The sequence below is a fragment of the Pseudophryne corroboree genome, chromosome 10 (assembly GCF_028390025.1).
Source record: "Pseudophryne corroboree isolate aPseCor3 chromosome 10, aPseCor3.hap2, whole genome shotgun sequence".
Lineage (NCBI taxonomy): Eukaryota > Metazoa > Chordata > Amphibia > Anura > Myobatrachidae > Pseudophryne > Pseudophryne corroboree.
The window spans coordinates 82,120,455-82,131,700 of NC_086453.1; the positions used below are offsets into that span (position 1 = coordinate 82,120,455).

Genomic DNA, 11,246 nt, shown 5'->3' on the forward strand with positions numbered 1-11,246 from the left:
CAGCATTGCCACCCCAAAATGGTCACAGGCTGTCAATAAGGCTATGGCATCCAGGGAACTACGAGCGTTATTGCAGAACGAGACCTGCACATGCATTATTAACGCCGCTATCCACCTGATAAGTGGCGGGATGTATCGCATCCAAAATCCAATGCGTAGTACATACCGCCCTCAGTATTTTAAATGACCAGGGAATTTCACCTGCAAACTGTGGCTAAGTAGGTTCCACAAGAGAATGAGGACAGCGCGTAGCAGGGCAACCACACTCAAAACCCAGGGAGAGACTGCTGAGACTCCAGTATGTTACAAAACAAGAGAGCTGTCCATTGGGGCCAATGATGAATGTGGGCATCTCTATGGTAAGGAAGAATTGTGTATATCAAACCCCTCTGAAAAATATATAAGGCTGCCACTAACTGGTAATTCTTTACAGGGTGAGCCGTAGCTCTGAAATAACTCAGCTCTCGAGACATCTAGCCCTTAGCCACATGATGCCAGGGATGCACAGTGATAGGATTCATTCGCAAGTGATTGGCAGGGGGCTGCTGCTTTGTGGGAGGTAACTGGGAATGTCAGTAAAAATGTGGGCGTCGGGACCATTTTTCGGATGTGTATCCGCCGCTGACTGCGATCCTGTATGCAGGAATCACATCTCTGGTGTCTTGGTTGCAGCAGCTTTTCTGAGTGACCATTGACTCAAGGAACCAATGTTTCCCGGATCTGTGTAGATGTTGCAAATGTGTACGCAGTAGCAGACAGCTGCCAGGGCCTTTGCGGGCCTCTATACAGATCCCAGTGTCTGTTACATTAGCATATTTTCGCACTTCAAAGATAGCATCTGCGGCAGCATTCGTATGGATCAGACCCATTATTTGTTGTTATTATTAAGTGCCATACAAAATCACACAAACAGAACAGTTGCTTTGTGAGCCTAAACTGTAAATAAGCTGATAGGGCTCTCCTCAGTAGATGAACATGAAGCAGTAGTGTCATTCATTCAAACAGTTATCCCTGCTTCTTAACTCCCCACCGCTCATATGTTTAACAAATCAAAAGCATTTGATTGACCGGCAGACCTAACCTCCTTCTCCTCTCCCCCTAACCTGCTTGCTATACTTATGGTCGGGATTCTGGCGGCGTCATTCTGACGGATGTTGGGATTCCGGATGCCAGTATTTTAAGTGCATCCCCTGTATAGAAGTCAAATGGATTCTACCTGTAATTAAAATGTTTATGTGAAAGACATGTGCCCAGATAAACCCATTACTCCGAACCAAGTAATAGTATGAATGCAGATAAACTAGTAAAAAAAAAAAAAGAATGCAGACAGGGGTGCGAGCACAAAAAAACTGTGCTGCACTCGGCACTCTGTGGGCTCGGTGGCTAGCTGCGCTCAGCACAGGATCTTTGGGTGTCGTGGACACCCACGAGTGGGAATAGCCCTGGTGCACCAGTTCCGGCCTGTGGCATTGTCGGCTGTCGGGATTCTGGCGTCGGTATTAAATGCATCCCATATCTGCCACTTTTGCATTTCTGTAGTCATTTGCCACAGGCCAGTCCACAAAACCAAACCAAACTGTTATTTCTTTCATTTCATCCTCATTTAAAACAACTTGGGACTGCAGTGAAAGAAAGAGGATGAGTTTTATGACAGTATTATTTGCTTTTACGGTTTGTGTGATCAAGGGGAAACACATGTTCTTGGGATTTCCAAAGACGTTCACATTAAATTTCAAGTGTTACACCAACTTGGGATCTAGTGTAAAGAAAATAATTACCAATTTGCATCTGAAAAGTTCCTCGCAGTTTGCCTGGCTTCATTTAATTACCAGCATCTTAGCCCTGCTTATTGTGTCATACTGCTTAATGACATAGAAAGCCAAATGATGACAAAACTCTGCCCAAGCCACACCCTGGATCCACAATAGCCCCGCCTCTGATTTTCCTAAGTCTTTCCAGGGCCATTGAGATGGCTGTTGGCTTGCACTGTGTCTTCAATGTATTCATAGAATCATCCTAGCTAATTACGCTGCCCCAATCCCACTAATGAACAGCTCTATGCAAGGCCCCAGCTTCACATGCATACATGTCATCCTGCAAACCTTTACTGCAGCAAACAAGCAAAATCAGACGTAATTGTATAACAGATGAAAACATATTTCTCATTAGGTACAATAACTATTGCTGAAAGTTAATCAGTTATAATAGCCTCCCAGCCCCTCCATTGAGCATTCACTCTCACACGCCTGTTGTACAAGGATTCCTTAGGGAATGCTGGTAAAATTGTCTGATGTGGTCTAATAGCAGGTATACAAAAGGAAACCCCCTTTAACTTGTTGACTGACCACACTTGGACTGTCTAGTAATTGAAATACTCTATCACTTTTATCTCCACATTACCAGCATGTAGACAGAACATTTTTATTCACCATCGTTTTTAGTTCCTTTCAGTCAGTGCTTTGCGCTCTTCTCAGTATTGTTGTAAGTCCTGCTCACTAAACATCCAGCAATCCTCGCTAATTGGACAAATTACAGAGCACCCTTTACCTCCACTACAGTAGAGGCAGCCAATAGGTGAGCTAAACCAATATACAAACCTGCCAATTGGTCTGATTTTGGTGGCATAGCCCCAATTAACAACCTTGAAAGGGGTCAATTTGCCCCAAAAGAGGGCAATTATGGTCAGGGTTTGACCTGATGAGGGGCGTGGCCAGGGACGGATTGGGATCTGAAAGTTTCCTTGGAAAAAATTGTAGAAGTGGCCTCACACGGGCAGCACCAGAGGTATACCGTCTAACCATGGCGGCAGCACCACCCCTCACATGTCCACACACAAAACAGGCCCCGCATGCCCATCGGCCCACCAGAGATATCCCTGTGGGCCCTAGGGCCAATCCGCCCCTGGGCATGGCTTATGTGTCCCGATTTCACATGTGTAAAGAGACAAAGACCCTATGATCACTATAATGATTCATTTGTTCCTAGTGAGTAGGGGGTGCAATATTCTTATGAATATTGGTGCAGCCCACACAAAGTTTGCCTCCGAAGAGGGTAAGTGACAGATGATTTTTAACACCAAAATTGAATAACAGAGTTTCCAAAAGCCTAACAAAGTGATTTGCTTAGAAGGGTAACACACAGTATAATCATTTTCATACCCAAGATAATTTACAAAAAAATCTACCTACTAAAATCTTGGTATTTAGTTCAATATTTTTTGTTTGTTTGTGTTTTTTTCCCTCTTAGCTCTGATAAACCCCTGATGCTGATTTATTCAGTGCCAACATTTGAGGCAAGTCAGGTCCATTAATTCTACAGTAATTTAAATGTTTTTAAAAAAATTGTGCTGTAAGCAGTTTTGTGCACACTGACAATAGTGCATCATGGTAGCGGGTCAGGTTGGCGGATAAGTCATTACTGTGAGAGTTATGCATCCTTTCCGTGCTGCACATCGAGCGAATACTTATCCCGGGTGTTAAGTCCTGACCAGCAAATATGGTACAACCCAACACAGCTTGTAACCCAATCTCTAAAAGGGTATGCATACCGCCTTATCCTGCATTGTCACTACTTATGGAAGATACGGGATCGGCAGGTCAGAAGCTGCCATGGATCATATTGGATCACTGAGATTTAGCACGAGCAATAAGCCATGGGACTCTTAGCAGGAGAAAGTTGCATGTGTCCACAGTATTGTAATCCCTCAACCTCGAACATCCCCTGCTATTGGGTCTATATATTGTCTGGTTGTATGCGTGAGTATACATTGTCTGTAAATTTCTGCTTTTCTGCTGCATGCTTGCTTATTTTCCATGCTTACAGGCTATAGAGGCAGCACTAGGCAATTAACACAGCATTAAATAAATGGAGCGTTAAGGCAGTTTTAGAACATAGCCATCTTCTACACCCAGTGGATGCAGCCAAAAACCACATGACTACATCCTAGCAATTCTGGAGCTGAAAAAGAACAATGTAATGTCTGTGGCCAGTACTAGGCAGATTAGGTACTACTTCTGGGGGTGCCATTGGCAGTGGCCATCCCCCCATGCGGCATCTAGCATTGAGCCACCTAAACCACCTCTGCTGCTTCCTATTGTGGCAGGCGGGAGGGAGCGGCATCCTCTACCGTCATTGAGGAAGTGTTGCGCTTAGCTGTGACATCATAAACAAGCAACACATTCCCAGATCATTACTGAAATGGAGGAACAACTGCAGCCTTAAAAACACCTGATGAGTGACACAAAGGGGGCCGATTCAATTGTTTTTACCCGCGGCTACCACTAGGGGGTGCAAAACGTAGCAATTCAATTGTTGCTTCGTTTACACGCCAGGTAGCGGCGGGGATAACATATCTGCTCGCAGCCTCCTGAGGTCGTCTGAACAGGAGTTTGGACACACAAAGCAGGACTGTAGACCGGTTAAGCCATTTTACGCTGCTAAACCCTGTCTAAATGGGCATGACATGCGCGATATGCATGTGCACCCAGACAACAATTGAATTGTGACAATTTTTTGGCCATCTAAACAGTCCTATTTATACGAGAAAATTAGACACTCAAAACAATTGAATTCCCTACTATGGGGTCTATTTACTACGCCTTGGAGAGAGACAAAGTGGACGGAGATAAAGTACCAACCAATCAGCTCCTAATTGTCATGTTACAGGGAGTTCAGTATGTCTGGCCAGCGGACAGGATGCTGGCAGTCACAATACCAACGCCGGCATCACAATGTTTGCAATCCTGACAGAGGCGAAAGTATGACTGCCTCCCTTCCCCGCAGCCTAACACTAAACTTCCCCCTTAGTGCCTAACCGTAACCTCCTCCTGGGGGTGCCTAACCCTTACCCCCCCTCTCCACATCCTACCCTAACCCCCACCTCCCTGCAACCTAACCCTAAACCCCCAACCTGTTTGTGTCACTCCCCCCCTAACCCGCCCGCTATACTTACGGTCAGGATGCCAGCTGATGGTATTCCAGCATCAGGATTCTGGCGTCGGCATTATGACAGGTGTCAGGATTCCGGCATCAGTATTCCGAGTGTCGGGATCCTGACAGCCAGCATCTTAACCGCATCCCGTTACAGGCTGTGGGGCAGATGTATTAACCTGGAGAAGGCATAAGGAAGTGATAAACCATTGCTAAGTGCAAGGTGATAAATGATCCAGCCAATCAGCTCCAATATGTAAATTAACAGTTAGGAGCTGATTGGATGGTGCATTTATCACCTTGCACTTGTCACTGGTTTATCACTTCCTTATGCCGTCTCCAGGTTAATACATCTGCCCCTGTGTTTGAAAAATGACAGTTAAAAACTGGTTGGTTGGCTGGTTGGTTGGTTGGTTGGTTGGTTGGTTGGTTGGTGCTTATCTCTCTCCAAATCTTACTAAACTGACCCTTATGTTACTCATTCAGTGTTTTATGCACCTCCTAACCACTGGCGCCCTAGGCAGACAGCAAGGTCAACCAGCACTGATGCTACTCTGCGCTGAACTGCAGCTTGTTGACAGAGATATGGAGAACAGCTGGTGGTTACAAAAAATTCAGCAGCAGGAAGATGTGAGCCTTAATACTTTCCTATGTACTGACCACATAGTACATTTCTCATTTTCAGTTTTAGGTCAACAACTCTTTCGTGGATTGAGTGCAATCAGTTAGGTTACAAACCTCAAACAGTTAAGAGTGGGGAAGATTTGCTAAGACAATTGTGATCAATCTTCTAAGGGAACACATATAATTATATTACACAAATACATTTCAAGATCTAAAAATGGTCAATTCCGAAATAGTAAAAAAAAAATATATATATATTATTTTTGTATGTTATTTATTACAATAGGACCCATGTATGAAAGTGTAGAATTAGTTGAAAATGCCGTTCACAAAATAAAAATACGTTGGGGGCAGTTTTATCATCTTCTGCTAATAGGAGAAACCTTTTTTGTACTTTATGTAACAATATGGAAGCACCCTATAATGAGTGTCGTTTTCTGACTCTGGGCTTTCTGGGACAGTAGTCCACCATAAGACTTTCTAGCAATGGAGTATAGATAAGTGAGGCCCTTAGAAAGTGTATATCTTTAGTGCAGCATAATGCTGCTGCTCATTCTGAACTCTGAGGGGTATATTTACTAAAGTACAGTTTTATAGAAGCGAAGAGGTTGCCCACAGCAACCAATCAGATTCTAGCTATTATCTTCTAGAAGGTGCTAGATAAATGATAAGTGGAATCTAATTGGTTCCTACGGTCAACATATCCAATTATATAAACCCGCACTTTAGTAAATATAACCCTTGGGGAAGATGTAGCAAGCCTTGGAGAGAGATAAAGTGGAGAAGATGCCAAAGGCAATTAATTAACTTCAAACTTTACTTCTTAGACTGTACTAGATAAATGACAGAGGTGTATTGATTGCTTTGGGCATCTTCTCCACTTTATCTCTCGCCAAAGCTTGATACGACCTCCCCAGTCACTAACTACATGTTTTGGGGCAAAGTAAAACTTAATCAAGCAATAAAAATAAATAAAAATATGAAAATAATGAATACTAAGTTAGTAAAAGTTATAAAAGGTCAAATAAAACACAGTAGTGGAAGAAAATATAAAACTACTGTTTCAAAAACGGTCACCAAGATTGTTAACATGATTATTACTATAGCAGTTATCAGTATTGAATTCCAGTATCATACAAAATACTGCCATATTTAAAACACAAGTATGGGATCTCTTATCTGGAATGACCCCTGCCTTTCCTCCCCTTACCTCTGAAATCCACTTCCTCATTAAGGACCTGATGAAGTTGGACGTGCACCGGTTTGCGGAATTGTGCTCAAGCTAGTATGGAAAGAGTTCTATGTATTTTGGAGGCATCCATACCCACTACTCAAGAGATGTAACTAGGCTGTCATGGGACTTTCTCAGATCGGCAAAGTTAAGCGATGATGCACCAGCTGAACTGCGGGCTGCGCAGAGTTGTATGTAAGCATACGTAAATTTTTCACCTAGTAAAGGCCAGCGATGATGAATAGTTGCAAACCAAGGGTACAGCTAGAGGGGAAGATGTACTAACATAGAAACATAGGTGTCTATTTACGAAGCCTTGGCTGGAGATAAAGTACTAGCCAATTGGCTCCTAACTGCCATGTTACAGGCTGTGTTTAAAAAAATGACAAGAGCTGTTTGGTTGGGACTTTATCACCATCCACTTTATCTACATCCAAGGCTTAGTAAATAGACCCCATAGAATTTTTTACGACAAATAAGAAACACTTGGCCCATCTAGTCTGCCCATGTACCTGCACACACACACACTTGGGTTAATTAACCTACCTGTATATTTATGGAGTGTGGGAGGAAACCGGAGTACCCGGAAGAATGCCAGGCAAGCATGGGGAGAATATACAAACTCCACACAGAGCCATGGTTGGAATCGAACCGGTGACCTCAATGCTGTGAGGCAGTAATGCTAACCATCTCATAGCCAATTTCTGTTTAACTCTCCATTGGAGCTCCTCATAGTGACTGTAGGAATAATTACTTGGAGATCATGTTTGTGTGCATGGGAAAATGATCAAACTTTTAAAGAGTAATAAGAATATTTCCGAATAACCGGTTTCCAGATCTGAGATCTCATATCTGTGCATAATTTCCTGCCCCTGCTGCACCTACAGAGACATAAACCTAGGATCACAGCAATATTATCTTAGCAAATCATGCCTGCTACATACATGCACTTCTACAACTACGTAAGACTTTGTAATAGTATAAACAGGTTGCCAGACACCCGTATAACACATAGCAAAAACAAAAGAAGGATACATGAATGTGTACTGTGGTATTACATAAAAAAGATTCATAATTACGATGCACCCTACTGATTGGGATAGTAAAATGGATTGCCTTTCACTAGAAAAAATGTGTGGGATAATTACATGGTGAAGTCACTGTTACCCCACCTTTGCCGCTAATCAGTACATCGGGGGACATTTATGAAAACATGGAAAAAAGACGATTTAGTTGCCTATAGTGTCCAATTCAATTCTGGGAGATATGTAATGAAGAGCAATTTGTCTAAATTGCTGATTATTGGCAATTTCTGGAATTTAGGGGAGATGTACTAAGCAGTGATAAAATTGGAGAATTGAGCCAGTGGAGAAAATGCCCATGGCAACCAATTAGCTGCTTTGTATACTTTTATAGTATGCAAATTATAAATGTTATGTTAATGCTGATTGGTTGCCATGGGCAACTTCTCCACTGGCTCACTTCTCTACTTTTATCACTGCTTAGTACGTCTCCCTCTTAGGGGTCTATGTACAACGCCTTGTAGAGAGATAAAGTGGACGGAGATAATGCATAATCAGCTCTTAACTGGGGTGTAGTATGGTATGCCGGCGGCTGGGCTCCCGGAGACCAGCATACCGGCGCCGGGATCCCGACCGTCGGCATACTGACAGCATGGTGAGCGCAAATGAGCCCCTTGCGGGTTCGCTGCGCTCGCCGCGCTATAGCGCGCCATGCTGTTTATTCTTCCTCCAGGGGGGTCGTGGACCCCCAAGAGGGAGAAAAAGTGTCGGTATGCTGGCTGTCGGGATTCCGGCGCCGGTATACTGTGCGCCGGGATCCCGACAGCCGGCAAACTAAAGACCACTCCCTAACTGCCATGATACAGGCTGTGTTTGAAGAATTACAGTTAGGCTGGTTGGTTGGTACTTTATCTGTCTACTTTATCTCACTCCAAAGCTTGGTACATAGACCCCTTGGTTTTTACAAAATCAGTGCTTTTAATCCCGCAGCAAGGAATGCTGAAAAACCGTAGGCAAGTTTGACAGATCACTCCTCCCAACATTTCCCTCCTCTGTTATTTTCTAGTACAGTTCAAAAAACTGATCTTTAACTTATGACTATCTATCTAGTATCGTCATCACCCTTTTCTCTTTGTATCAGTTTTCACAAATGTCCCGCATGTCATCTTTCTTAAAAGCTTTTTCTTTGGCTAAATTCTGCAAAAGGGTTCTATTGTAACTTGCTTGTGTTGCTACTTTAAATGTTTGTGCTTGGAGCTGTTTTTGCAAATGAACAATACTTTGTCTGCTCAGAAACATCACAGCCAAATATATTTCCCATCTTAATGAAGTAGATATACGTGCAATTTTAGTAAAGGAAAAGGCAGGTTTATTCATTGCCTGTGGTAACAGAAAAATTCCTACTTCCATATACCTGTGCACAATGTCAGGAGCTGTCGGGTTCTCCAATCACCTGCCCTCCGCAGGGGGCCATAGCTGAAGGGCAGCGTTTAAATGGAGCTTGGAAATTGCAGCTCTATTTATAAACAGTAAAGTCTGCAAAATGCAAATTTACAAATACAGGTGCAAATTTATTAAGCAAACTCTGGGGTCTATTTATTAAGCCTTGGATGGAGATGAAGTATACGGAGATAAAGTACCAGCCAATCAGCTCCTAACTGCCATGTTACAGGCTGTGTTTGAAAAATGATAGTTAGGAGCTGGTTGGCTGGTATATTATCTCCGTGCAGCTTTATCTACATCTATGGCTTAGTAAATAGACCCCTCTAACTTTAAAAAGTGCACGGATGTGTTGAGAGTATGCAGCAACATAGAAAACAGGAACAACTATGGGGACAGGGATGATGGGGGAGATTATTGCATGGACCTGCTTCACCCATTATCAAGGCAAAGCAGGACCACTTACCGACGGCATGTATCATAAAAGCAGTTGCCGAAGAAGGAGAGTGTTAACTGGCCTGCCTGGCGAATTGCACTGTCCCCCTTGCGGCTGTTTGGACTAGCGCTTGCGGGCAGTCTGCTCATGAGCAGGTCTAAACTTCCCAGCGGCACCCGCAGCTAATTGGAAAAAAAAACCTGCACTGTTTTGTGCATGCACAATCTCTGGCTGTCTGGACTTGCAGTCAGGGACAGTGCTGTGTGATGCAGCAATGACAGTTGCAGCTGTTGAAATCGATAACTGCAGTTGTTGGAACGGTCAAGTGTCGCTGACTGTTGATAACTTGGCACACCACTCTGTCACCCTATGCAAATAAAGCAGCGCCGATAATGACATTCTGATCACTTCCTTGTATTATGGCATGCAGGGAAGCGGTAACGGAAGCACATTAAATGCGCAGTTACCGCAAACACAGGTAACGCCAGTTCTTACATCTCCCCCAGAGTAACAAACTCCAAAAAGCTTAGCTTGGGAACGCCACCTTCATGAGAACTCCTGCAGGAGGGGGATCTCATGATCCCTCTCTAGTGGCCTGACGTTGTTTGCAATGCCATGTGTGGTTGGGTCAAAGCTTGGAAGCAAAGTGACAGTATAACTTGTCACTCATGACCGAAGACCTGATGAAACATTTTTCATATTGCCACAATATGCAGTGATAATGAATGTTAATTTTTAATGAATATGCCCCACATTGTATTAACAAAAGGGGACCTTGAAGATTCTAACACTAGAACTTTCTATCTCAACAAAACAGTTGGGAGGAAAAGGAGGGAAGTCTACTGCCAAGACATATATACAGTATGGGTGCAGTACTTCTCTAAGCGCCATGGTTATTATAACAGTGTTTGTTTATTATGTAATGCTGGGTGTACACTGGGCATACACTATCAGATTAAATGTCTATCAGACCAAAAGCCATTATATCTGATAAGCTGAAATCAGCAGTTCGTGGCCATACTTGTGAGATATTTCACAGTGGAAGGCCATGTTATTTCCTAGGGATGGAAAAGATTTCCCATTTCCCCCCTTACCCAACAGGGAAAATGTCAGGCGGATGACTAATTATCAAATCATTCGGACACACTGTATGATTTCAGCATGTCTGACAGAACGATAAATTAGTGGTTGGTTGTAGCATTACACTGTACAGTTATCTGGGCGATCTGATATCTGGCAGATCAGCCAGATGATTGTACAGTGTATGCCCAATATGTATGTATCTGATGGTGGGTACACACTAGCTGATACGCTCTATGAGTGATATCGCATAGTTTTTCCCCATCTGACCCAATCCGCCGGCATAGTGCATACACACTATGCGATATCGCAGTGAAATTATGCTGCGGCCGGCCCGGACATGCAGCATCTGATGATATAGTCAGATTGAGCTGCATGAGAAGGCGACAGCGGGGGTCATTACTGGCCCCCAGGAGCGCGCATCAGCCGTTGCTGGCAGCATACACAATGGGCGCTCTTGTAAACAATATCGCTCAGGAGGGTA

At 43.5% G+C, this 11,246-nt stretch overlaps 1 protein-coding gene across 1 annotated transcript in view; it reads left to right on the top strand.

Annotated features, from left to right (window-relative positions):
* LOC134966076 (potassium voltage-gated channel subfamily C member 1-like) overlaps positions 1-3,292 on the top strand; it is a 168,558-nt gene extending 165,266 nt beyond the window's left edge. Inside the window, exon 5 of the mRNA XM_063942544.1 lies at positions 3,247-3,292. Coding sequence (XP_063798614.1) covers positions 3,247-3,263 — 17 coding nt within the window. The 3' untranslated portion in view covers positions 3,264-3,292. The remainder of the gene's footprint in view (positions 1-3,246) is intronic.
* Positions 3,293-11,246: the final 7,954 nt, after the last annotated feature.